The sequence below is a fragment of the Ammospiza nelsoni genome, chromosome 4 (assembly GCF_027579445.1).
Source record: "Ammospiza nelsoni isolate bAmmNel1 chromosome 4, bAmmNel1.pri, whole genome shotgun sequence".
Lineage (NCBI taxonomy): Eukaryota > Metazoa > Chordata > Aves > Passeriformes > Passerellidae > Ammospiza > Ammospiza nelsoni.
The window spans coordinates 14756525-14784033 of NC_080636.1; the positions used below are offsets into that span (position 1 = coordinate 14756525).

General features: G+C 36.1%; 1 protein-coding gene across 3 annotated transcripts in view; it reads right to left on the bottom strand.

Moving 5' to 3' along the window:
• Positions 1-27509, bottom strand: part of LOC132072337 (complement C1q tumor necrosis factor-related protein 7) — a 114629-nt gene that overhangs the window by 24032 nt on the left and 63088 nt on the right. For 2 of the 3 annotated variants that reach the window (XM_059470576.1, XM_059470570.1), the window contains 17 exons: positions 23630-23718; positions 23026-23127; positions 21139-21240; positions 20137-20313; positions 19818-19965; positions 18499-18635; positions 17403-17534; positions 15309-15518; positions 13050-13153; positions 10159-10299; positions 9587-9743; positions 7279-7508; positions 6208-6385; positions 4881-5037; positions 3642-3789; positions 1588-1726; positions 554-757 (listed from right to left, as the gene is read on the bottom strand). In XM_059470576.1, coding sequence (XP_059326559.1) covers positions 554-757; positions 1588-1726; positions 3642-3789; positions 4881-5037; positions 6208-6385; positions 7279-7508; positions 9587-9743; positions 10159-10299; positions 13050-13153; positions 15309-15518; positions 17403-17534; positions 18499-18635; positions 19818-19965; positions 20137-20313; positions 21139-21240; positions 23026-23127; positions 23630-23718 — 2555 coding nt within the window. The remainder of the gene's footprint in view (positions 1-553; positions 758-1587; positions 1727-3641; positions 3790-4880; positions 5038-6207; positions 6386-7278; positions 7509-9586; positions 9744-10158; positions 10300-13049; positions 13154-15308; positions 15519-17402; positions 17535-18498; positions 18636-19817; positions 19966-20136; positions 20314-21138; positions 21241-23025; positions 23128-23629; positions 23719-27509) is intronic. The other variant, XM_059470571.1, reaches the window with a different exon arrangement.

Genomic DNA, 27509 nt, shown 5'->3' on the forward strand with positions numbered 1-27509 from the left:
TTGAAGTATAATCCAAATAAAAAATTGCACACATTGCATTTCAATAAGGTAATTAACAGACAGGCAAGGGCAAGGTAAGCTAATTGGAGCAATGTACTAAAACAGAAATATCTGTAACACAGGCTCTAAGGAAACAAAAAAAGGTTTTAATTCTTGTTAGAGTCATTGCTTCTAATAGTCATCCCCTCCCCCAAAAAAGGGCTCAAAAGCTAATAGGCCTAAACCTGAATTATCTCTAAATTACCTTTTTATATCTAAAATCACTTTTTAAAAAAGTATCTCAACTTTAACGAAAACTACTAACTCATAACATTTTTGCCTACAGCAGTTTTTCTGTTTTATTTAACTCTGAATGAAGTATGGCTATGGAAATATTGTCTTGGAAGGAAGCTAGTTTAATTAGATGAAAATACCACTAGAAAAGACTGAAGGAATATTTTTTTTTTTCATGTCAGCATAGCTTTACATTCTTTAAAGAAACACTTGACTTAACAGCAAGTCAAATATCATAAGCATTTAAACTAGAAAAGAAGTATTCCAGAAAACATTCTACCTGGAAGATTTTCTCACTGATTTCTCGTTCATGTAAAGGGACTTGCTTGTAGTTTCTGAACTCTGCCACCTCCTCATTTCTGAGCTGCAACAGTCGGAATCTCTTTGATCTATTAAACTCCTCATCAGAAACAAAATTAAATTCTTGCTGCAACTGTTCCAATCTGAAGAAATCAGGAACGTGTGCCTCTCCGCTTGTAGTAATCTAAATTAGTAACAAAAATATGAACTTTTTCATACAAAGTGACAAAAATCTATAAAATAGCCTTTATAAGTTTTGCATGCATATTGCAAGGATGTTCATTTTAAGCAAAGGCAATAAAGATGGATCACACAGACCAAACACCAAGTATTTTATAGCAGTGTTTTGCTGAGCAAAGCATATGAGATTATACATTACAGAATGTAATAAAATTCTTTTTCCTTGTATCATAAACAAAAGATCAGAGAGTATGAAAACTATAACATGCCAGAGTAACCTAGGAAACTGTACAGTAAGGGAGACCCATTTACAGAACTTCAGCTTTTAAATAGCTATGTAAATTAAACAGCTATGTAAATAAACAGCCATGTAAATTAAACAGCTATGTAAACAGCTCCTCAATTTGTTGTTTAGAAAAGCTGAAGCCTCTACAAAACCTGAGATCTCTGTGCAATCCTCATTAATGAGCAGCTTCTTATCTAGTACCACACAAGTACATTGGAAATTCCCATGTATTTTAAGGAAACAACAAACTCAAAATCCATATTTTGTTTTTAATTTATTAACTGATCTGTATGCACATTCCATTACACCTATTTTTGCCACTACTGAATGAATTAATAAATCATATTCATTAATATGTAAACAACCCAGTACTAAATGCATTAATCATATTTTAGTAGATATTTTGCTTCTTAACATTCACACAAGAATGTCCATCACAAATTCAAATGCTGCTACCTCCCTGGATGCATGCAGATTGCCTGGGGAGGTTCTGTTGATCAGGAGCTCCACAGCCCCAGCAGCCCCTCAGCTCTGAAAACACCACTTACCATGATCAGCTGCATCAGAGCTGCATTGTTTGGGTCATTGGGATCAAGTTTTGCTTCAGCTGCCCACTTAGCTAGTTTCTTCATATCAGTTAGGCCTGATGTGCCAATGGATGCAATTGCATCAATATTTTTTAAAGCACTAAAAAGATAGAATTGACACAACTTACACCTAAAGCACATTTGATTCAGCAATATAAAAAAAGTATTTAAAACAATCTTAGAAAAACCCAAAAAGCTCCCCACAACCAGAATAGTAGATTCCAGTTCACAGTTCTTAGCTGTAACTATGAAACTGAGGGAATGATCAATCACAAAGCAAAGTAAATGGGAAATATGAAGGAAAAGATGGAAGACAACTTTTATACAGCTAATAAGGTGCTTTTTGATATACTCCTGATATACCTATGCTATTCCATGTTGCTGCAAGTAAGAAGATAAATTGCCTCACACAGTGAAAGGTAACATAAAAATTTTGACAAAGAACGTCTCAGACATACAGTCCTTGCTTGTGTTGTATCTTAGCTCCTGTCTCTGACCTCTCCTCCTGGACAGTGCTTTCAGCTCTGTGTTTCAGTCCACATCTCTGCCCCCTCCTCGCTGTTTCTGCACAGACCCTGAATCATCCCCTCACCATGTCTGGGACTGCTGCCAGCACTCTGCTCTGCCTGCCACGTCCAGACTGCCTGCTGCCTGGAGAGGACACTTGGGAAACCCTAGCAGCCTTCTCTCTTGTGATGCAGCACCACTTATGATCCTCCCTGTAGCTACCAGTCCCAAGTCTTTATCCTCTGGGTGCTCCCACTCACTTTCTTGTATTCAAGGAAGCATGGTAGGTAGTCTGGAGGGCATTTGTACACTGCCCTGCTTGCCATCTGCATCTTCTCACAGGAGCCACCTCTGAAGGCTCACTGCTACTCAAACCTTGACACATAAGGCCAATACACCAGGATATGTGTGTTATTTATTAGCCAAATACCACTGCAGAGGATGTTGCCCCTTCTCATGTTAGGGGTGCTAGTTTGTCTTTCATCTCTACTTAACTTGAGTACTTTCAAGAAAAATTTAAAACTTATAGGTCTGTATTGTGCTTGGTTACAAACAAATACCCAGCAGTTACTGGAGCAGCAGATAAAGCAGGAACGGGCAGCAAAAGCTAACATTAGTCATGAAAATCCTGTCTCTAACCTTCCCAACAGACAATGGAAAGTCACAGAGAGCTGTTCATCTCCACAAGGTGTTTCAAAGAAGAGTGTTTCACAGAAAACTTCCTTCTGAAATTCTTCAGTTTTCCATTTATTACAGTGATTAGTCTCCAGAGTTAAAGTTAGCTATTGGGAATCCATCTTTACATTTTGACCTCATCTATTCTGCTTTCACTGAAGTCAGCAGATACTGATATAGTGATCAGCAAAGTACTTGAATGGCTGCAGCTTGGTTAACAATAGTAACAGAATGATTTGTAAGCCAATGTCTAGCCTCTAAATAAAAAAAAAACTGACAAATTAATCAGCTGGAAGAAGTACTCATACTTGCTCAGTATTAATAACTATGGGAAAAATTTTAAGGGTTTATAGTGAAGGTGCCTAAGGATGTTACAAAAGCAGCCTTTATGTATCATCTCTTCAACGTTACGGAATTAAATAAAAGCAACAAAATGGACAAATAATCTACAATAACCAACTTGCAGCCTCAGGGCAAATCAGACATAGCCTCTCCAAATGCACTTCAGATAAGAAAGAAGTGGAGTTTCTGCTCTCAGCAAAATAATTACAGGAAGGTTCCTTGACAATATATTCACTCTCTATTAGAAAATCATAAAATCGAATTAATTAGTTTGAATTTTCTAGAAATAATAGGCTAAAAAGTATAATTTCTAATTAAAATACATTTATCAAATACATGTACCCTAAGATATCTGGAGAGGGTTACAGCACAAAGTAAAATATCTAAATATGAGGAAAAAGATTTTTTAAAGTCTTGATTATGAAATCTTTTTTTTTTAATACTAGTACAATCAGTTTCCCATGAATCACTGAAAATTCATGTCTTATTACCTTGGAATGCCTGTGTTTTGCTGAGATACTGGAGGAATTAAGGGGATTCCTTTTTCTCCAACTGCCCAAGAGACACTACTGGATACTTTCCCAGAGGTCATGAAAGTCATTTTGTTGCTACCATCAGCTTCAAATGAAAAGGACACGCCTATCAAAGGGGAAAAATACAAAGTAGTATTTATGCATTCAAACAGAGCATCTTAATATATTTAAAAATATTCCAGAAAATGAGTAGTCAAATAACCTGTGCCTTTGTATAAAAAGGTTCATGTGGAACCATGGTTCTGCTGTGTGCTGTGGGGAAGAACTCTGTTCTAAAATAATGAGTGAAAGATTCCATTACACCTACAGAAAGGCCTTCCATGTGAGCTGGAAGGAAAGGCTATGCCAAAGGCTCATTGTTTTCCTCCACAGATGCACACCATTTAATACTTCTGGTACTTTTCAGATTCAGCATACTGATATTAACAAAACAGAAATTCAGAGTCAAAAGAATTATGTATGACTGAAAAGTCAGTCCTAAAGCTTTTGACACACATTTGTACATATGTTCATCATAGTCAGTGACATTTACTGCAATGATTTTTTTACCCTATTTTTTTCCTCCTCATTTTTTAATCTATTGTCCTTCAGCTTTATCTGTGTTTATATATGGCAAATTTATGCAAGCCAGTCATCTCCCAATGTTGTTCAAATTCATTATACACACTTGCAAGTCCATATGCGCTATGTATTCTTCATTTCCCCTTTTCCTATCTCTCCCTTGTTTTATCTTCAGCCTAAAGCCCCAGGGAAAAGGTGTGTGCAGGTTGCCAACAAAGCAAACGGGGACAAAAAATTCTGCATATACACTTCTACAGACAGTTTTTCAGTGGTTTAAAACATCAAAATCACTGGAGCTATAATGATTAGTATCTGCTTGCTCTGCAGTGTCAGAGGCCTGATTACTCAAATGCTCAAAAAATCCCAAACATCTTCTATAGCTTGTAAAGCTCCATTAATACAATACAACAAATAATAAACAGACACATTTTTATTATGCAGAGCTTAAAATTAGTAAGAGATAAAAATTCCACAGCAAACTTCAATAATAAAAATCACGACAATTATGGAAGACTCGGTTACAGAAGCTGTGAAGGCTCCTAGCAGGGTTTATTCTGAAACCCACTCCAGCCTCTTACTGCTACATGGTTCCAGCAAAACAAGAAACACTGAGCTAAGGAAAGCCAGAGTCCTCACCACTCCCAACTCCTTCATGATCCAGCATCACACGCTGATCACTGCTGAACTCTATTTCCTCCAGAGGAGCACTGCCTGTCAGAACTGCAGTCTCAGGAACAGGTAAGAACACTTCAGCCAACAGGGTGGTACTGCTGATACCTGTAGTTTCATAAATCTAGGAAAAATATACGATGGGGGACAGAAGAAACAATTTACATGGGCATTCCTGAGAAGCTGAAAACATATTGCAGGGTATTTAGAGAAAAGGTTTTACTATGGCTTAAGCATGAAATAAATATTTTAAGGCAATTGTATCCTTTCACTTTCTAAAATATCCAATTAGCAGACATTTCAGCAGCTATCAGCAGCTTAACTTGATGTGAATTCTTCCTACAAGTCCATCTTCTTCACTATTCTAGTGCACCTGAGACAAGTTTGACAAAGCCAGGCTTTTAAGAGCATCACTGTACAATTTGCAACTGCTTGAGACATTCCCTTGGATCAGCTGAAGATTCTGCCTGGCTCATTCTCCCTTGACATGAAAGGCAAGATGTGGCACACAGTCCCCATCCTGGCAGCACTGCAGGTTGCTCCTCTCTTTCCTAGCCAGCTGCAGGCTCAGAGTGATGGATGATTCTCCATTCAATTGTTTTGAATCCAGGAAAATGGTCTTCCTTCTCCTTTTCAATTTATGCATTAAATAAATAAGCAGACAAGGGGTTTTTACATCTTTCCCTGAACTACCTGTTTTACCTAACCAGAGGAGTCTTGTAAAGGGAGAAGCAGGATCCTGACCCTGTTTCATATTAACTCTGAAAAGTACATATGTGAACCATTTATTAATTAATACTTGGAATTGGGGTTGGCAGTGACTTGATTTAACTGCACTGCTGATCAAGTCAAGTGCAGTTATGGACATTACTAGAAATTTTTTTTTTTCTTCTTCCCCTCCAGTAAACATTATGAGGGTTTTACTGTGTGGAAAATAACATTTTAAGATGACCATGTTAGTAATTTGATCTGCAACACAAATCAGTTTTTCCAAAATCAAGAGGATGATCCACTAACATATTTAATCACAAGTCCCAATTACTTAATTTCTCCCATCCAAACTATAACTTTTTACTATATATTTCTAGAAAGCATAAGCATCAAAAACATAGCAGCAAAGTTAAAAGTTAAAGACTGGGGAAGCAAGGAAGGAGGGTAAGATTGATGATTTACAAAAGGTCTTTCATAAGTTTTTCAGTCTTTATGACACTATCACAGAGCAAAACACAAGCACTGCAGGAGTAATTACATTTTATATCATCTTTAAAAGTTATTGCAATAAATCAACATCTACCTGTAGTTTCAAACTCTCTGGCCAATTGATTATTTGTAAATTGAAAATCTGTCCAAAGTGAACTCTAAAATCGGAACTTATTGGTCGGGTAACAGTCCTTGACACTTCCTTGGAGTTGAAAAGGACTTTAATAAATGCTGAGCGTTTCTTCACATCCTCTCGTCGCAAAACTTCTGCTCTGTAAATATGTCAAACAAGCTATCATAGCATTTTTAATAACATTTTTATTACTTATTTTTAATGAAAATCTGATTTCTCATGGGGAGAAAGAACCCACCTAAAAATGGATGGTATTCCTCCAAAAAAGTCAGTATACAGGAATGACTTCAGAACTCTTACTTAACAGGTGTTTTATCTTCTTGTGAATATAAAATGATTTTAAAATTATCAAGTAAAATTTTGGAACCACAAAAACTAACTCCATATAAAAGAAGTTATCTATGAAAAAAAAAAATTCTCTTCCACCCTCTTCCTCCAAAGCACAAAAATTATATCAAGTTAAAATTTTGAGGTTTTCAGTCATTGGGAGTACAACAGCCAAGCAGTATTCCCTGATGAGGCTATTTGTGAACCAAGTACAAAACAAAGCAGTGTTTAAATTACTGAAATACAGCAGATGTATGTTAAATTGTGTGTGCAAATATGGAAAGTAACAGAAAACAAGTGCATTTATTTCTTTTATCCACAGTGCAATCTCTGGTTTAGTATACAATTCCTTTCTTTTCCCTTTGTTGAGTACAGCACAGACCCTGTGCAAAGGACTAGCTAATGAGAGTGGTACTGCCAGCAGTGAAACCACCTTCTTTGTATCTGCACCCTGTTCTGTGCAGATGCTCAAGGAATAGTAGAGGGTTCAAAGGGATTGTGCAGACATGCATTTTTTAAGTGCACTATGTACAAGGTTAGATGTGACTTCAAAATGAATTAAGTTATATCACCTTCAAAAGCAGAGGTTTCATCACTAGGTGAAACAGAATGGTGAGCTCATGCATCTGAACTTGTATAAACAAGCAATTAATAAATTATAGAAATTCACAAATAAGGTAATTTGCTGGCCAACATTTATCTTACCGAGGACACTGCTCAGTTGGAGTTATGCTTCCTGAGAGGGTCAGCTCAGGAACTAGAATAGGCTCTCCAGGTTTCCTTCTGCAGTTGTCAGCTTTTTCTCTAACCTGCTGCTCTATTTCCAGGCTATTGGCCATTTTAGGAGGGATGGGTTTTATACGTTCCTCACCAAAATCATGATCTTCTGATTCTTCATCTACAAGAGTATCTTTTTTCTTTTTCTTCTTGGACTTCTGCATATAAAAACAATAACATTCTTTCTGAATGTGTTTCAATCTCTTCAATTTTTTCTCTTGTTCTCTTGATTCACAAGTGCTAAACACAGATGGTGTATGTACAGTAAAATGACAGTATAATTTTAGTATTACACACAAATACATAAAAGGTTTCTCTCACTGTAAAGGACTGCATCAGTTCCAGAATTCAGCAATACATTCCATTCCTATGCTTCAAAATAATAATGTGCTCCAAGCAAAACATTTACTTAATCTTCTCTACCAACTTTCAAAATCAGCATGTTTCTTGAACATTCTGGCTAGATGCTGCCTTCTCACTTGCCTGAGCTACCATGTACATCCTGTTAGGATTGAAGGGAGCTTACTCAGCCAGCAGACACAGTTGTTTGAGATGCACTGTCTGCACACACACTGACAAAACAAATGCACATGTGCCACAAACTCTGGAGCACAAGTGCTGTTGGCTTAGCAATATCTTTAGCGTGAGCAGAATGATCCTTTCCCTCCCTTGTGCCAAACAAGAATAAACAAACAGAACAATACAGGCCTTTCAGCATCTCTTGAGCTACAAAACTCCAGTGTTTACATGCATGCCCAGCTTTAAACAGCTGCTAAACAATTCCTCCTTCCACAGACTTCTGGATTACTTGGAAGTACAGCTTGCTTGGAAACACCAAGCCACTTCACAAGACATCATCAGCAAAAGAGGAAAGAGAGCAAACAGATTCTGCTCATTAACTAAAGCAGGAAGCCAAACAACTTGTTCACCTATTGTTCTTAAAAAATAATGTTTCTTTGCCGAATTTTGTGTTATCCTTCTTGCTCCTGTATTTGCTTTTACATTTATTTAGTCCCACCTAGCTCTAGTGTGTTTGATTCATGTGATCTGTACTAGTAAGAAACCAACAGGAGTGATTAAGTTGAAAAGTACTTTGAGTAAAATAAAATAAGGCACTTCAGGGTAAGAAAGAAATGTAATTTCATTCTAAAAGGAAAGAAGCAAAATCCTCTTAGTCTCAAGATAGTTTGTGACTATCACAATAAAAAGATGCCACAATGGTATTTGTGAAGGCATGGATGAACAGTTTGCATTGGGATCAATGTTCATGACTACCTGCCTTCATTTCAAGGTTTACACTTATTAATTTTACCCTACAAGTGAATCTACATGATGCTAATGAGTCATGTGCCCACTTGTGTTCTGATAACAGGAATTTCCAATTCCTGCATATTGGCCTCTTCTCAAATATTTTAAAGCCTTCTATAGAGGCTGTACTCCATAGAGAGTACATGAAAAGACTCTCCATAAAAGTATCAGCAGACACACTAGATTCTTGAAAACAGTATTTGAAGCATTTTCTTAAGCTTTATTTTTCTTTGGTATTCAAAAACCTAGGGTGCTCAAGCTGGGAAATAATCATAATAAAGTATAATCACCATCACCCCAAGGAATCCAGTATACTGCCAGCTAACTGTGAAAGCAAACCTGATTTTGCCACAGCTGATTTCAAAGATCATCTTGTTGCAGGGTGCTGCTGCAGCACCTGTACTTCCCAATATCCCAGTGAAGCACAACTGAGGCCTTAACTACAGCACAGATTCTTAGCAATAAAGCTTTTCAAAGGTGAAAGGCTAGAATATTAATTAAATCTTTCAGACATTCCTAAACATAGTGAGGCATTCCCAAACACATATTTACACGAGATGATATCAACTGCTAGCTCATTAGAAACACCCCTAATTATTCTGCTTCATCACTCACAGACACAAAGTTAATCCATGCTTTTTCTTTGCAAGAAAGAAATTAATTTAACAGAAATGCTGCAAAGTTACCAAACTGAAAGAAAGAACTGAAGTACTGAAAATCAGTAGCAGAAAAACAGTGCCTCACAAAAAGCTTATACATTCATATTTTTTAATTAACAACTATCTGACTGACAAATTCTAAGCAGACAGAATGTATTTGAACATAAAATATATACATAACTCTGAATTTTTTTTCTGTATTAGAAGGAGAAATTTTTGACACATTTACTAGTAATTTTTTTCTGTGAAGTTGAATGATTTAAACAAACCTGTGTCTTCTTCCAGGATTTCCAGTTATGTAGCTCAGTTTTATACTCCTCCATTTTCTTTTCATATTCTTCCATACATTCTTCTAGCAATTCCTTTATCTCAGCCTGGATTTCTGCTTCATATGCTTTTTCATCTGATTTCTGATCAACCTCTTCCCTTCAAAACAACAATTAGCAGCATGTTACATAAAATTACATAAGGGATACAATTAAGTCTGTAACATATAACAGAAAGCTACTTCTCCAGGAATTAACTTCATTATATCAAAAGTATGTTTTATTTAAAAAGACTAGCATAGATACTCTTAAGTGTTGATAGCAGATAATTACATTAATTCCAGATAGTAACTTTGATTACTCATTAGTCTGTAGACATTCCTTTCTGCTACAGTTATTACTTATTTAAACCTTTCCTCTTCCCCAAATTCAAAAGGAATAGCGGCAGGCTCAAAGTGCCAGCACTGCTCAAAGTCTTACTTCTGCATATCAAAATTCTAAGTTTCTAAATTAATTAATCTTATTACAACTCCACTGCTAGCAAATCAATTACAAAAAGTGTTATCAAGACATACTTCCTCAAATAAAGTTTCATGGGTGTGTTAGTGAACTTCTGAAAGTCCCGGAGGGATTTAATTTGTTTCCAAACTTTGATAATGGTCTTAAGCAATGTTCTGTCCTTTTCTTGTTCAGCATCACGAAGTCTTCTGGTTTGTCTAGAAATACACATACATAGCACAAAATCAATCAGAATTGTCTCACTCAGTGGAACAGATTGAAAACTTGGGATACCAAAAGCCAAGTGACAGAGGTTTCAGGCTGATTGATGGCTGCAGTGGTTTAAATCCAAGGAACATAAAACTCAGACTTGAAGATTGCAGGATTTGATTTCCTCCTATATTCCAGTCTCTTTCATTTGTAACAATCTGACTTCAGTTAAGTCTGTTCTGCAGACATCTCACAGTTTTTGGAAATGCTTATTACAGCTGTACATAATTTAAAATATTTTAAAGTAAATTCATGTAAACAACAGCCCAGAAAACCTTCACTGCTGCTGTGAAGTAATGCTCATTATATGTGTACATTACAAAAGATGTTTTAAACTTCATATGCCTCTAGCTCCAGTAAGAAGGACCTGAAGAGATGAAGTAATGTAATAAGACCTTTGACAGACATAGAGGATTCTTAATACAAACAAAATTAACACAGTCTTTTTTGTGTCTCAGAATTGATATTTGACATTTCAACCCTCTAATTTGTTTGTAAAAGAGCTATTTATTAGCACTTTTAATGACCCTCACACACTTCCAATGTAAATGTCCATACAGAACACGCACAGGCTGTTTCCCCTATTATCCTGGTACAAAACCAAGTCTGTGATTAAAAAAAAACCAATGTAAACTAACACATTGCTACTTGTAATGTTCAGAGAATGTGGAAAACAGAGAGAGAGTTAGAGGTAAGAGAAGAAAAACATCATACATCATTTAACAGCATAAGCCAATCTAGGGAAAACAATGAACAAAGAAGAAATGCAGACTTCAGAAAGCAATATGAGTAACTTGTCCACTTCATGAGCTAGCAGTTTGCACATTACTTATCCATGTAGCAACCTTTTCTTTTTTGTCTACCAGATGACGCCAGAAGATGAAACACGAGGAACACAGAGATCAGTAACCACACTTATCTCATGTATGGGATTTGGAAGTAGGACCTTTCAGCAGAGAATCATCTCTGCTAAAATACATTACCCACAAGAACCTGAATCATAGAATGCACAGCATATGCTGGCTTCCTGCTTCAGGAAGTGAAGACGAATTTCCTAATCTGCAAAAGTTTTCTGTATTCAGATGACATTTCTTTCTCAAGCCAATGGAAAATTACAGCTTTGATCTCCAGAAAGCAAAGGGTATACATCTGTTATGTTATTGCAGGGTGGAGGAAACAATCAGATTATTTTCCATGCTATATGTCTGTAACTTCTCACGAGTGTTCTACATTGACCATCAGGGAAATGCAACGTTAAAAGAGAGACAAGGCAGGTCAGATGATTTTACCAACATAAGTGGTCCAAGTTAGTACTGAATACCATGACAGCAAAAATTCCTGAGCCCATCTGAGCTTCATATATGTAACAACTTCCAGTAACAGAGCTGTAGCCAAAATGAATTACAGATATGAAAAGCTCTAGAGTAATCCCAGCCAAACTCATCTCATGTTACTTGAGCAACACTGATCTCACTGATTTCAGCTGAGTTTCTCCAGATTCATAATAGCATGAAACTGAACTAAAGCACTCCAGATAGAGAAAAACACATCAGATACACAGAAGATGTATTCTTTCTTGCTGGAGTTCACCATCAAGCAAGCCTCAGGTGCCAAAACCCAAGAATCTCATTTCCACAGTGAATCTTCCCATCTCCATTCTCATGCTTTCCCCAGTGAGAGCTCCTGTCTCTGAGGTACAGTATGGTAACTGCACACCTCCTGCTCCTTGTCCTCTAGCAGATATGTTAATAAGATATTGGTAAAAGCTATTCCATTTTCAATTGAAGGAATTCTTTTTCCTTCAGTATAAAATAATAAATTATAGACTGCTTTATGTTCTAAGAGGAGTGTGTGGATGCATAAGTTTAGCAGATGTAAATTTCAAGGCTGAAAGTAGAATTGGTATTAAAAACATTTTTCTTCTTCATATTGTGTGTGTATAATGTGACCCATTACATCACTTTATAGTTGTTTCTTTAAATGAATACATTACTGCCTACTCTTAGATTGTGAAAATCTTTCAGACTTTTGTTATTTGCTAGTTAAAAGGGTGTTCAGTATGGATATCCAAAATAACTTCTTTTTTATCATACTGCTAACACTTACAGCTCATCACTGTCCATTTGCCAAAAATAATACAAACTGTCACTACCAAGCCAAAAACTGCAGCACATTTTTACAACTCAGCTTTTCTCCAAGAACAATAACTGTGATCTTGTAAAACAAAATTCTACCACTTTATTTGTATTAACCCATTGGCAAAAACATGGCCAAAATACCTTAGAATGGGAAGGAAATCAAGAACATTTGTGTAATGAGGAAGAGGATGGAAAAAAATAGGAGTTTTGTCTGTTAAACAAACTACCTTATTGCATTGCAAAAGCTTTGTGCATCCAGCTGAAGTATACTGAAACTGTAATTAAATTTAATTATAGAAAACATAGCAGTAAATAGCTACTAAGAAATTAATAAATATAATCAAATTATACCACTTTTGAATGAAAATTTCAGCCTAAACTGTATTTTCTTCATAATGTTTTATGCAACTTATCAGTGAGAACTCTTAAATTCTACTCTAAATAGCTCTAGAAGAATTTTGAGGATTTAAAAGTCTGACATGAATCATATTCTGTACCAACACTTAAAGAAAAAAGGAATACAAGTTTAAAAGCCAAGAATTGAATGAATTCATACCCACCTGATCTCCATTTTGTATTCAGGTATGCTTTGCTGAGCCACAGGAACACCATCCCCACCAGCACCTTCCACACTGTACTGCACAGCACTCCTCAAAGCATGCAGCTTGAACAAACAAACAAAAAAGGCAATTAACAGATGGCTTAACAAGGTATCCAGTGTGCTGCACTTTGAAAGGAAAGAGCAATTACTAATGACAGAAAACCCTGAACTACCCTGATTCTGCATTTACAGGGTTTTGCCAAGTCTGTGAGGCGATTCCTCAGCATGACATTTTAATTGGGATCCCTGGATATAGGAGGAAGAATTAGTAACTTTTATCACTGCAGCAGATCTAATCAAGGGGAAGACTGATCTAAGGAGCATTCTGAAAGCTCAGGAATGAAGGGTGGAAGTGGATAAAGACCTCAAGTCAGCAAAAACCCCCAAGTTTCACAAAAGCCTTTCTTGGGACTAGGAAGGGCCACTAAAGGCAATATTTAGTGAATTAGAAAATCCCAGAATCACAGAATAGAATCACAGAATTATTAAGGTTGAAAAAGACCTCCCAGTTATAAACTAAACTATAGCATTAAGTGCCACATCCAGTCATTTTTTGAACACTTCCAGGGATAGTGACTCCAGTTCTTCCCTGGCCAGTGCATTCCAATATATAATCACCATTTCACTGAAGAAATTCTTCCTGATGTACAACTTAACCTTCCCTGGCACAGCTTCTGGCCAGTCAATCCTCTTGACTTGCCTGGGATATGAGACTGACCCCCCATCTGGTTACAGCCTCCTTTCAGGCAGTTGTAGAGAACAATAAGGGTCCCCCATGAGCATCTCCAGGTTAAACCACCCCTGAAAAGAGGCTGTAGACAGATGTTGGTCTCTTCTGTCAAGTAACAAGTGATAGGACAAGAGGAAATGGCTTCAAGTCTCAGGGAGGTTAGGTTGCATCTTGGGAAAAATAATTTCTTCACTGAAAGCTTTGTCAAGCAGTGGAACAGGCTGTGCAGGGACAGTCACCATCCCTGGAGGTATTTAAAAGATGTGCAGACTGGCACTTGGGGGTTAGTGGGCTAGTGATGGATGTGGCAGTGCTGGGTTAATGGCTGAACTTGAAGGTATTAGAGGTCTTTTCCAACCTTAATGAAGACATGGATAACCCAATTGTTCTGTTTCAGACAGCATTAAGGCAAATCCTTCAAAACTAACAGAACAAAATATACCAAGGAATTATTTTGAGACACTGTATGAAATGTCTAAATGGTCTGCTTCACAGAGCACTAAAGTAAATCCTTCAAAAGTACTAATAGAACAAAGTATACCAAGGAATTATTTTGAAACACTATGAAATGTCTGTCCATCATTAGGACTAGAACCAAATGCTTTATATAAAAACTCAGAAATATCTCTACACCACCTACTGACCCTCATTACACCAATATAAAAATGAGCTTGTATACAATGATTATTTTCCCCATATAATAGCTCTTTAATGTATAAAATAATGACCTTTAGTTTAAGGAAATCTGAATGTATATGTACTTAATAATCCAACTAATCTTTGACAGACAAGTGTTCCTGTGTGCCCTGATGACATCAGAATTGTGCTGACAATGCCTAATGTTCATGTACACACTTAAACCAGAGAAGACCACTGCCATTACTGCCAATGTACAGAGAGAGGAAGAGGTGGTACACAGGAGATGAGCAGCCCTGTCAAGCTCACCCAGCAAGCCAAAAACAGAGCCAGAAACAGAGGAGTCTACATGCAGCCTTGGGTTCTGCCATGTCACAAGAGTCCCACAGTAAATGTGGCAGCAGTTTGCATTTAAAACACAGCATCTGTCACAGACACATACCTGGAAATGGGTTCCACTTCTGTACAATCTGGTGAAATTAAACTGCTTCCTTTTACTTTGATTTGATAACTGAAACTAAACTTCACTAACTTCACTAACTCCATCACTGAATAATGTCTTTTGCTGTCTCCCTGTCAGACCTGCTGCACACAATCCTGTAATGTCTAATCTGTCACTCACTGGGAAACATTTTGGGTACTCTAAGGAATACTATGCAAAATGTTATTGTATTCCTTTTACCTCAGTTAATTCAAAGATCAAATAAATTCTTAATCTTAAAAATGCAATTCTGCGCTGAACACACAGCAACTCAGTAAAATATTTAGGGTTTTAACTCATGACAAGTTCAGCTTTTACCTTAAACTGTCATGTCATTGTCTCAACAAAGTATGGAGACAGAACAGAAATACCTTGTCTGTGAGAAGTTTGGTAAGATTCTTCTGTTTTCTTGCTAAATACTGATCATATAACTGAGCCAGTTTAGCTGCTAACACATGCTCACGGCTAAAACAGGGATGATGGGTGAATATCAGTCCAGAAATATCAATATCCAATTGAAACATCCCCTGAAAATCTCCAGGTCCAACAAGATACTGATTGGTAGATGTCATTTTTATTGCCTGAAAGAAAAAAAAGAACAAAATAGATTTACAGATTCTTACAACAGTATCTTTCAAGGATTTTCTTTGTCAGAAAATGTCCCATTTAGCTACATTTAAATGCTGAGTCAAACTGTGTTAACTTCTTGCCTTATTGACAAGTGGGTGGTACAAAACCACCATGGATATTCTACAAAAAAGTATTTTTATAGTCCATGTGAGGCTGAAATAAGAAGTCATCTTCCTATGCTGAAAGTTCTGCTGAGCAATGAAGAGAATGACACTGGATAAGAAAAAGCAGAGCCTGCTAGTTCTCTTTTGACACATTTGTTTAGTATTGTTTTGTTTCCTCTTAGAACTGAGCTCTAGGATAGGGTCCAGCTCTCAGAACAGCTCTCTTTGTAGATTAGGAAAACAAGGAGCTCTCCTTGTAAATTGTATAGATTAGGAAATATATATTTCCTAATATTTTATATATTGCTTCCCCATTCAAACACCAGGGAAATTCACACCAACAAAGGCAAATGAAAGTTTTCAGCAACAAAGTTTAAAAAAACTACTTCAATCCACTGGACAGAAAGACATCCATGGCTTACATCCTCAAATTAATGAAATCAGAAGATAATTAACACTGCTTCCAGCCTGACTACTCCTGCTCCCTTATTAGGATCCTTCAGAAGACATTCACCAGAACACATTCACCAGAGGCACTGTGGTGCTGTAAAAGATTTTTAGTTATGTAGTGTTTGTTGTAGTCCCTTCCTGAGAACAGGAAAAAGAAGGATTTGGAAGGAAATTTAGCTGTTGTATAGGACTTACTTAGCTCTTTTACAGGCCTGATATAAATGGCCATGAAACACACTGGAGTCCACCTGATCCTTCCACATTCAGTTCCCCATCAAAAGATACCATGTGTCATAGGAATGACAACTTTGAATTCCTTATGCTTTAACTATTTTTCTGCCCATAAAGGACCCTTAAGCTCAGTGTCTTACCACTGTGACTTAGATATTTCTATGTCACTGTTCATGTTAACATGGTGTTCCTGAACCATGAGCTCCCTTGGCCTATCTTTACATGATCTAAACAGGAAATTTCTCCTGCCTGCAGAAGCACCCTGCACAGATCTGTGCCACTGGATATGCAACCCTGTGGGTTGCATATTTATCACCAGCATCACCTGAAGAGCCACATTTAAATCTCAATCAACAACAACAGTCAGAAACACTTATGTGTCCCAGATGAGCACTCTATTTTGAAGTCTTAAAAATCAGCTTTTCCAAAGGGTAATAGAGTTCTGGCAAGCAGAACAAGTAAAGCTTGCTTCAAGATTGCTGAATGTTTTAATTGAAACTTATTTTGATTTGCACTGATTGCACATTGAAACTGCTGTTTGCCAGGGTAGGTATGCTGTGACTGGAAAAAACCAACAAAACCCCTGCAAACAAAACAAAACAAACATGAAAAACAACAAAGAAAAAACTCCACAACCTCCCCAAAATACCTGAACTGATGCTACATAACTCAAAATCAGTCACTGTCTACATGAGCAAACTCTATATATACACTAATATAGGAACTACTCTACTTTGGCATGAGAATATCCAAGGGAGCCTCACAATGATCTCAGTGGCTCACAGATTTTAAGGTGTTTGTCAGGAGCTGACACTTTACTGCTTCAACCAGCACTACCTAAACTCTTTATCCTTTTGTATGCGTTTTTAAAGGAAAAAACAGATATATATACTTAATAAAGTAGAACTGATTTAAAGGACATATATGAAATCACAAAAACCAATCAATAGTCATGGTTCTTAGCACACAACCCTTCATGTCACCAGGGTTTCTGGTGCAGAAGAACTGGGACACTGAGTCTCAGGAATCTCATATATGAAATATGCTTACCTTCCTATAGACTGTTTCAAGTTCTGGTGCAAGGCCTTCTTCAAGTGAGAATATTGGAGGCCTAGTACAAGACTGTTTAATTGGATTAGGCAATGCTAAGATTTTGCCATCATCACCAAACCATTCTTTCCCCTACAAAGGAAAAGAAAATTATATATTGTTTCTTACTTTATAAAGGAATTACTTGCAAAATCATAATTATTGTAAAAAATACAGAATAAAAGGTGACTATGGATTATTTGTGACTGAAATAACCAAAACTTTCCTAATACACCAAAATGAAATCTTAAAATATACTAGAGGTAAGTCTTGAAATTAAAAGACCAAGATGTTGCTCGAACTTTGATTATACTGATTTACTTTTCCTTCAACATTCAGTGTTATAGATTTGAAAGAAAAAAAAAAAATCAACATGTCACTTATTTAAATGTTATTTTCTTAAATCACTAAAATGGAAAGAATTTTAAGTCTTGTTTTACACAAGAGCTCAATGGCAGCTCAGATGATTTACCAAAGCACCTCTCAAATCTTCTAGTCCAAAACCTGAACTACTTAACAGCATCTATGAAAGCCAACCAGGTAAGTATTTAACAAGCAATTGCTATCCATGGCCTTGCATGTTCAGCATTGTCCTAATTTAGCCCTCTGCTCTCATTACCTGGATTCAGATACAGCTTAAACCAGTGCAGCTGTCCAAGGATGCTGCCCTACCCTGTTAGTTTCATACCTGTTCTATATACCTTGTATTTATATTTATTATTATTTTCAATACCTGACCATTGAGCCAAATGTTGATGTGGGAACACCATGAAGCCAAGCAGAAAACTAACTGGGTTCAAACTCCCCATTCAAAAATTTTAGAAAAGACATCAGTTTTGTAAGACCCAGTCTGATGTTCTGACAGTGGCGTTACACTAAAAACAGGCTCCTACAAAAATATCTATTTCCCAATATCTGATGCTGCTGAACATTTTGGAGATGAAAGCCCTATATTAGCAAGACCATCCACTTACTTAACTATAACAAAAATAAGACACTTATAAAGATAAATAAAATACTGATAAAAGTTACAACTGAAAAGGTAGCAGTGACTTACTTGGTCCTGTCTGAGTATTCTGTTTTCTAAAATATTTTGATTAGACTGTGTTACAAAGGGCCTTTCTCCAGTGTAAAGACCTTCATCCTCAAGGTACCTGGGCTGCATATTTCTAGGCATCTTCTCAGAAGCAGGCACTAATGAGACATTAAGAAGAAAATCATGTAAAATGTCTTGTAACTGTAGTTTTAGTTTGTTAATTCTTAAAATGATTGGCATTGTGTATTAAGTATGCTGTCAGAAGTATTTTACTGCAAAGGTAAAAAAGAAATATAGAATTATAACAGGTCCTTATCTTAATCAAGATAGATATCTCATACTAGTACCACAAAGCATCACAATTCTAATAAACCAATAACTAAAAATTTCCTTACCAAAAATTACTTCCAAGTTACTTGGTGGCAATAAGTGTTAATGGCTGCTTGCAGAACAGTGTAAAAATCCTGGAGCACCAACTGACTAGAGAAGCATTTCTAAGTCTTTCCAATGGAAAATGAAACTTTCAGACTAATCAGACCTTCAGTTAATAAATAGTTTGCTTAAAATACAAAATCATACAAAATACAAAACATGCCTAAAAGAGTTATTTCAGCCAAATAACAGCAGGTGGAATTTGAAGACCTGCCTGCAAGGCTGTTTCACTGTGTGTGTGGATTCAGTATTTTTGAAGAAGCAATCTCAAAACAGGGAAGGATTGTGCTCAGGGTTACAACAAAAGTTCTCCCCTAAATCAGAACACAGTGGATCACACAAGAAGTAGTCAGAACTAATTTAGTCAGAACTAATTTACAAGACACGAAAAAACAGAGGCACACAGTGTCAAATATTATGACATTGCACTGCAAGCTGCATTGGTACCATTCCAGTACATACTGGGAGACTTGCTTCTATTTCTTCCAGTTCAAATATCAAATAGCAAGTGATACTATAACACAATTTTTTAGGACTTTGAAGTTCTGTGGGAATAAAGCAAAAAAGGCAGAGATATGATCAATGCTGCACACAATAAATAACAGCAGAAGAGAGGCTAGCACTTTGCATTTCCTACAGACAGCAGTGAGGAAATTACCCCCAAGCAACTGAGGTGCCCTGAGCACACCTGCCAGTGCAGCAGGTGCTGACCTGCTGAGGTGTGCATGCTCCCAGCTGATCCATCTGCCAGACATTCTCACACTCGACTGGATGAACAGTGTCAGAGAGCTGCAATGAAACATCTCTCTCTGCTGCCAGACAGTCAGTACAAGATCTACTCAGCAGATCAGAGGGTGCCATGCCGTGCAAAAATCCAGGAACCAGATGGATAAGCACAATCTTCATACCTGCTAACATGCTGGGAATGAAGAGAAATTCTTTTTCCCTTTTCAGTTGCTCAGTGTAGCTTTCACAATCAACAGGTTTCACTACTACAAGGTCTTCATCTGTCTGCCCTATGAATAAATCATCTTTCACTAGGCGTACATCTTCATCCTATTGGTTAAATGCAAACTTCTCTGTTAGTTTGTCTGTTTCTTAAGAAAGTTTCTTGAGAAAGTACACTTTGAGAATTTTTAAGGAAACCAAACATGCTGTTTTATATAGACAAATAAAATTAATAAAAGTCTGAATAAAAAATATTAACATTAATCCTATAGTTCTCACCATTTCGTCCTCCTCTTGTTCATCTTCATGAGTTTCGTCACATTCCTCTTCTACCTCTTCTTCTTCACTTAATCCATTCTTTTTCATGGCTCCAGTTTTCAATTTCTCTGTTACAGCATCAAAATTGAAGGTAAAGAAATTATATGCTTCTTCCTCAGAAGGAAAATCATTCTGTAACTAAAAAAAGAAGACAAAGATAATTTATTATGGTATTCTTAAGAAAATTAGGGCAAGTGAATAAATTGAATAAATCTGCCCATTAATAATATGAAACAGCAGCATGTATAAACATTTGTTACAAGATAATTATTATTTTATCTCACACAGAACTCACTCAAAGGCTGAAGCTAACTGAAATTGTAAATGATTCATGAAACTTTCTCTATTTCTATATATTAATTCAATATTTCTTGCAAAGTTCTGTTTAAAAAGTTACCTGGTCTAATTTTAACATTCTTATTGTTTTAAATCTAAATAATTTGTGAATCAGAACCCCAAAGTTTAAGTTCTGGCCATATTGCAGGTACCCAGGTAAATGATATCAAGAGAAATTTCTAATGGCCTTTTGCCTCTGAAGGATCCAGGACCCTTTAGCTTTAGGATGAATCCTCTAAGAAAAGAATTAACATTAGTACTTTGTGGCTAATAAATATCAATATACTAGGATGTAAAATGCTTTAACTGCCAACTGGTGGCATTCAATAAAAAGGATTTAAACAGAAGACGCATTTTTCCTGTAAACTCCAGTAGTGTCCAGATGGATTTACTAGAGCTTTTTGGGTTTTTTAATCAAATGTCCCAAAGCCATTCTTGTATTTGATGAAGGTTCCTTTTATATACTTCAATTGCTGGCATATACTGCTTATGAATTTTTAAATGAAATAAAATCTTCGCCACTGCTTAAGACTGAATTCTGTCTCCTTCTTCAAACAGAATCATGAAGCCATATAAAGGTTAAATTAAATTAATATTCATTATTGAAATGGAGGAATTGGCACTTACTGTTGACTTTTGCTTAAGCTTTTTTACAGAATCACGAAACTTTACTTTTGATGGTAAGTGTGAGTCACCCTCTGGCATCTCCCTGAATTTATCATTGCCAGACTGCATAAAAACATATACATAAGTTTTAGCATACATTTAGTGAATCATAAAAAAATGCAAACAATTGACTACAGTTATTAGATATTGGATTTTTACAGAAAAAAAACAACAAAAGAAAACATCACCACTGTGGTAACAAAGGGATTGCATGTTTATTTTACAAGGGTACATCTAACTGTTAGCTAATTCCTTTGGGTCAAGAAATAGACTGCAGAGTATGAAGAAAAGGTTCATTGCTTAAATGACAGTAGCTGTCTTCACTGCTGCTGGGATCATGGTTCCTGCACTCCTGAACACAAGCAATCCCAGGCTGATGTCCAGAGGGAGAGCAGGGAGGCAGCAGTGGCTGCCCTGGGCAGACAGCCCCAGCAGGGCCAGGGGTGCTGCGGGCAGGGGCTGCAGCCCAGGGCAGCCAGGGCTCCTCTCAGACAAGCCCTGCTGCAATCAGGAAAACCCTTTTTGGTATTGTTTGTAAATGTGGTGTTCATTGCTTGGTGGCTGAAATACACACTTGATTACTTAGTTTATTCTGTCAAACATTATTGCTAGGCTACTCTCTAACCCCATGGGTGACACACCCCTGCCTTTCCTTGAAAAGAGGTATCATGTTTATCCACTCCCAGTCAAGATCACTGTAAAGGTCACTGGTTCTGAGGTTGCTTCAGCAACTTTATTTAACTGCTTTAAAGTGATTGTCATTAGGCTTAACCAACAAAAACACATCTACCAGTCTATCTGTTCTTCCATTTTATCTGTTCTTCTTCTTTGTGGCCTAATGGTTAGATTAAAGGAAGACAATTCTTAAGTTTACCTCTATTACATCCAAATTTCAAAATAATAATTGCAAAAAGAAAATTTCAGACTCTGTCAATCTGATGGCCACTTGTTTAACAACAAAACAATACCTTGTGCATAAATAAGTACAAGAAAGAAAACCAACATGTAGAAGGTTTCACATATACTTGATATAAAATTAATAAACAACTCTAATAAGTATATCACTTCTGTATTTTCCTAATATAAATATATCAAAACAGTATTACTTAATAAAAGCTGTAAACAATTACTTATTATAATATAACATTGCCAAGAACCTTCCCACACCACACAACATGGCAATTCTTCCCTAGACAGGTGACTTAGCCAGGCTAAATCATATTGTTTGGAATTCCATATCAAGGTATTACTGCTATATGCTGTTATTTCCTGGGAATAACACATTCTTTGGAACATATTTTCTACAGGCAATTCTTTTTGTGAATTCTGAAGAATATGAGTGCCAGTTCTGCACAGGCAGAGCCTCTGGTTTTTTTCTTAATAAAAAATTCATTTTTTGACAAAGAACATGCTTATACAAAAAAACCTCAATATAAAATGGTAACAAGGAAATGCAATAAAATACAATGACAAAGTTAATACCTGGCATTTAGCAATTGCATTGTTCAAATTTATTTAAAGCTCTATTACAGTGGGAGCCTTATTAATATAAAGCTCCTGTTATAGTAAATTTTAAATACTTCAAGGGATCTTAAGCAACAGAAGTCAAGAGCCTCTAAATGACACAAGTTTCACATGATATCCATACTACAACGTAAGCAATTTATTACCGTTAAATATATATAATAAAAAAGTAATCAGAATGGTTCCTTTCTGGTTACTAATTCAAACAGCAGCATAATTCTGTTAAATGAAACTGATCTTCAAGAGTGTGCAGACTTTGATTTTTTTCATGTTTCACACTCCCTTTTTTATGATACGAACAGCAAGACAGAATGCACATTTTACCCTTTTATCCACTCCAACTCCTGGTTTCCTTTCTCTGGTGCCTTTTAAGCGCCTTGGTTGTGAGCTGGGGTCTTCTTGTGATAAAGTAATTTCAGCTTTTGTCTAAGCAAACAAATGAAAAAAAAATGTTTAGCTGTAATAGAAACAGAAATAGATCAAAGCTACAATGATTCCTAGGAACTCAACACTAATATTTGTGTTAGGGACAGAATCTATAATTATAAAATCAGCTTAAGTGGTTTTCCAGATCCATATATTAATACACCTTATTAAATTGTACAGCAAACACACAAAGAAATCCATTGCTTTCAAAATAGTGTAAGAATTTTTTTGGCAAAGAACACAGAAGGGACTTGTAATGATTGTATCATCTGAATTACAAAACAATGACACCTTTTATGTTACTATCAACAAATTAAATATTAACTTTAGAAAATAGCAATACAGAATTAAACTGTACTGATGAACTGAGTACTCTTTCAGCTTCAGAAATAAAAAAGCAGCCATCCCAACTCAAATCCACATAGCACAAAGCAAGCAAAATGAAGTGGGTGTTCCTTATAGGACTGAGGTCAATCAAACAGGACTTCTGAAGGATTCTTACCCTTGCTGCTTTTAGTTTCTCTCTCATTCGCTGCCTAACAGAAAGCTCTGCAGAGCTTGTCCTTGATGTAGAAGGAACAGGTGGCAACTCTGAAACAAAGAAAAAATTGAAAATGTGTTTAAAATAAATATTTTCTGAAAGAAATGTATGGAAAATAAAACCATTTATACCACAGTCCCATGTTCCAGCAGAAAGACCTTGCATGAGAAAATATGAATGAATGAAACATGTTTTTGGAATCCAGTCCTTACAATTTAAATGCCTTATAATTTAAATGCCTTTAAACTACAACAGATCTACCTTTCATTATATACTATTAACCTCTGTAAGAAATGCTTAAGCACACTTTTAGTCCACCAACATTTAGAAAAGAAAAATACATTAAGATAAACCTCATCACTACTGATTCTACTCAGAATCATTAAGAGATTTGGGAGAATTCTAATATTTCCAAATTATACAATTTATTGCTTGTATTTCTAGAAAAGAAACATCCATTGCATTTGGAAACTTTCAAAAGAATGAACAAGGTGCAAGTGCTAATCCCTTATTTTGCAAGAATTTTCAGCATCTGCCTGAATCTAACACCTTTAAAAGATTTATTAATGATTTGAATGGTGCAATAGTGTTTACTTGTGTACAGAAAACACAAGCAAGAATTCTCAGAAAGTCACATTTTCTCACAGATGGCCTTTGAAAAGTTTTTGGAATTGAGAAAAAACTCTAGCAATTTTTGAAACTTCAGGCTCATGAAAGATTATGACACACAGAAAAAAGGCTCTGTCTGCTGGAGATGGAAATGATGAACTTTAATTGCAGTTTGAAAGGTGGGTACACACTGGAAAAAAAATTAACTTTGTATTCTAACACTGGAACTGAGTCCCTTAAACAGTTATGGAACCTTCACTAGTGCAAGCTTTTAAGTTAAAAAACAAAACCAAACAAACAGATAAATCCCAACCCTCAAAGAAACTCAACCAAAAAACCACACCAAACTGTTGTGGAGACACAAACCCAGGTATCAAGACTCAGAAAAAAATATTTCAAGGAAGAAGCTGGCCTAGAGTTACCTTTAGATTTTCCTCTTGTGAATTTTTTCTACTATTTTATTCTGTTCAGTTAGCATGCAAAAACATATTCTATTTCATTGCAGCAAATCTGTCATTCAATTCCATTCTGATAAATGCAAACTAGAAAGCAACAGATTAGATGATCTGAAATCCTTTACAAATGTCTGCAAACATTTCCAGACAAGCTAGGTCAACAGTGTAAACATACAAATTAGGGCAGAAAAAAATCTGCTACTACTTTAGGCACTCATAGAGCATCAGAGCTTATGCTCTGTATGCAGAATTCTTTATTAATTCATCTGTTCCTTGAGACAACAGGGGCATTATCTTTTCTATATATAATGAAAACCATTTTAAGGCTTTGGTAGTTGCATCAAATACTGTGAGATACTGTAGCTTTTTGAAAAAATGGCCACATTAAAAAAAGGTTTTGTTACTTTATTTCTCTGGACAAACACTTTTGCTCTGCTTATGTGAATGGGCTCTACAGCCAACTAAGTTGTGCTCAACTTCAAAATACATCTTTGAAGTGAAGAAAGTAAAACTGATATCCAGGAACACATTATTACTTTGCAGGATCACCATCAGAAGGCTTAAAAATATCCACACCATGTTTTACATTGGAAGTGTAATTATCCTACAGTGGCTTTGTATTTTATGTCAGGCAGAACTAACAAGTTTGCTGGACAGTCAAACTGAAATTAAACCTGAGAACCTGAAAATGTCATGCAGTGCTTTCCCTTGATTTCACCTGCACTCAGAGGGGGCCAGAGCCTCTGGATCTCAGTGTGGCTTCAAAGCTCTCTGCACTGACACTGACTCAGAATTTCTGCAAGTATCTCAAAGGATGCAGCAACCAGGCACAAGGCAGATGTTAATGCTGTGACCAAGCATCAGTTACCTGAATGAAAACAGGGAATGGTAACTTCCAGCACAGATTCTAGGAAAACTGCTGAATTTTTCATGGATACAACTGCATAAATGCACAGTAAGACACGAACCCAACAATGAAGAAAAATTCACAGCAACACTGCAGTTGTGCTGGTTTCACAAGGCAATAACTACCAGACACAGGCTTTTTATTTAAAGCAATTCCTCTTTTGAAGCCCTTATTTACTAGTCTGACTAGGGGACTGACATATAGCCATGTCATTCCATTTAAGAAAGATATAAAGGCATTAAGCACACATATAATTGGATTAGAATAAAATACTGAATTTCTGCAAACAGATTGCATTAAAAAATAGTAGAGACTGACTGAATGTTTGAAAGACTAGTATAGAAATTATGCTGAATGTTAAGTGAAGAAGTAGCTGATGGACATGTTTCAAGAAAAGCTTGCCAAGAATGATAATCATTCCATGCTAGAAGAAAATAAACCACCTATTTGAGGGATGTGACAAATTGATGATTCCAGAAAAATTATCTACTTCCCACTTGTCTTAAAATACAGTTCCCTTTTCCTGAAAAAAGCAGTCTGGGGGTGTGTATATTTTTACCACCACAGATTTAACATAATATGATGACAACTATGACAAACTAAAAAGGCCTCAGAATAGAGGTGATATATTATCACAGGCATTAAAATAAAAGCAAAAGCAGATAGTGGGGCAAACAGAAAATGCAGAACTTTTCAATGGCACCTGGAAAACTGCACAGGGAAATTATTATTATTTTTTAAATAGTTAGCTATCATTTGGCAAGAAAATGATAATCAGAAATTAATACATAAAGCATCACTCTAACAAAGGTGTGAGAAACTCAAATCTACTCTTACTTGATAACTGGGCAACACAATAGCTAACAGCAGTTGTCAGCATATTCAAAACCATAATATATAGAACATGGAAATTTAAATTACTTATAAATCTGTGAAACTGAATCCTGGAGAAGTGAGGGGAAGAGAATTAAATTTTGAATAGATACATGAAGGCTTCAGCTCAAGGTGTAGCCTTTCTCAAAATGCAACTTCAAAAAACCCAACCAAATAGATGGATAAATTATACTGCAATTAAGTAAACCAATGCTACAGAATTCTACCCAGAATATCTCATATCGTACTTTTCACTTGATGATATGAAGTTTGCAAAATTAAAGGTATTTTGGAAGCAAAAGTAACAGAGCAAAATATTTAGGAAAAGAAAACATTTATCACATATGGAAACTAGCGACTAGTTTTCTTCTGAAGAGTACTGCTGAGCTATTCTGTTTATTCTTGGAAAATAAGCTTCTGTAAAAAAAAATAACTAGAGGTTATCTAGTTATAAAAAAAAAAATCACTAGAAGGTGCCTCAATTTCTCCATGCAATCAACTCTGAAAATTGTTTGGACTCTGTCTGTCAACAGCATAGCACTTCCTAGCACAAGCTGGTACAGTGAGACTCAGAAAACTTACAGAAGAAATGTATGCAGACACTCAAGAGCTGGAAACATCCCTAAACTGTGAATTAGGTAAATTAAATTGTAAATTGTCTTTAAAAATTTGTCTGTGCCATATTTTGTTAAAATGTGCTTAAGGATGGTACGTACATTTTATTTTGGTAAAACTTGATGCTGATAAAAACCAAGTATGTTTATACTTCACTAGATTTTTGTTCTACTGATTTTTTAATATTCTGCTCTTAATTAGATCTTTTATGCATTCTATTTAGGTAAACCATAAACCCATGCAGAAAGATTAGACATCCAGTTCTACCAGCTTCCCACCACCACCTCACTCCATTACATTGTAGGAGTATTTAATGTGTGACATTAAAATAGCATGCCAATAAATCTATACATCTTCATACCCATGAGAAACACTTCAAGCA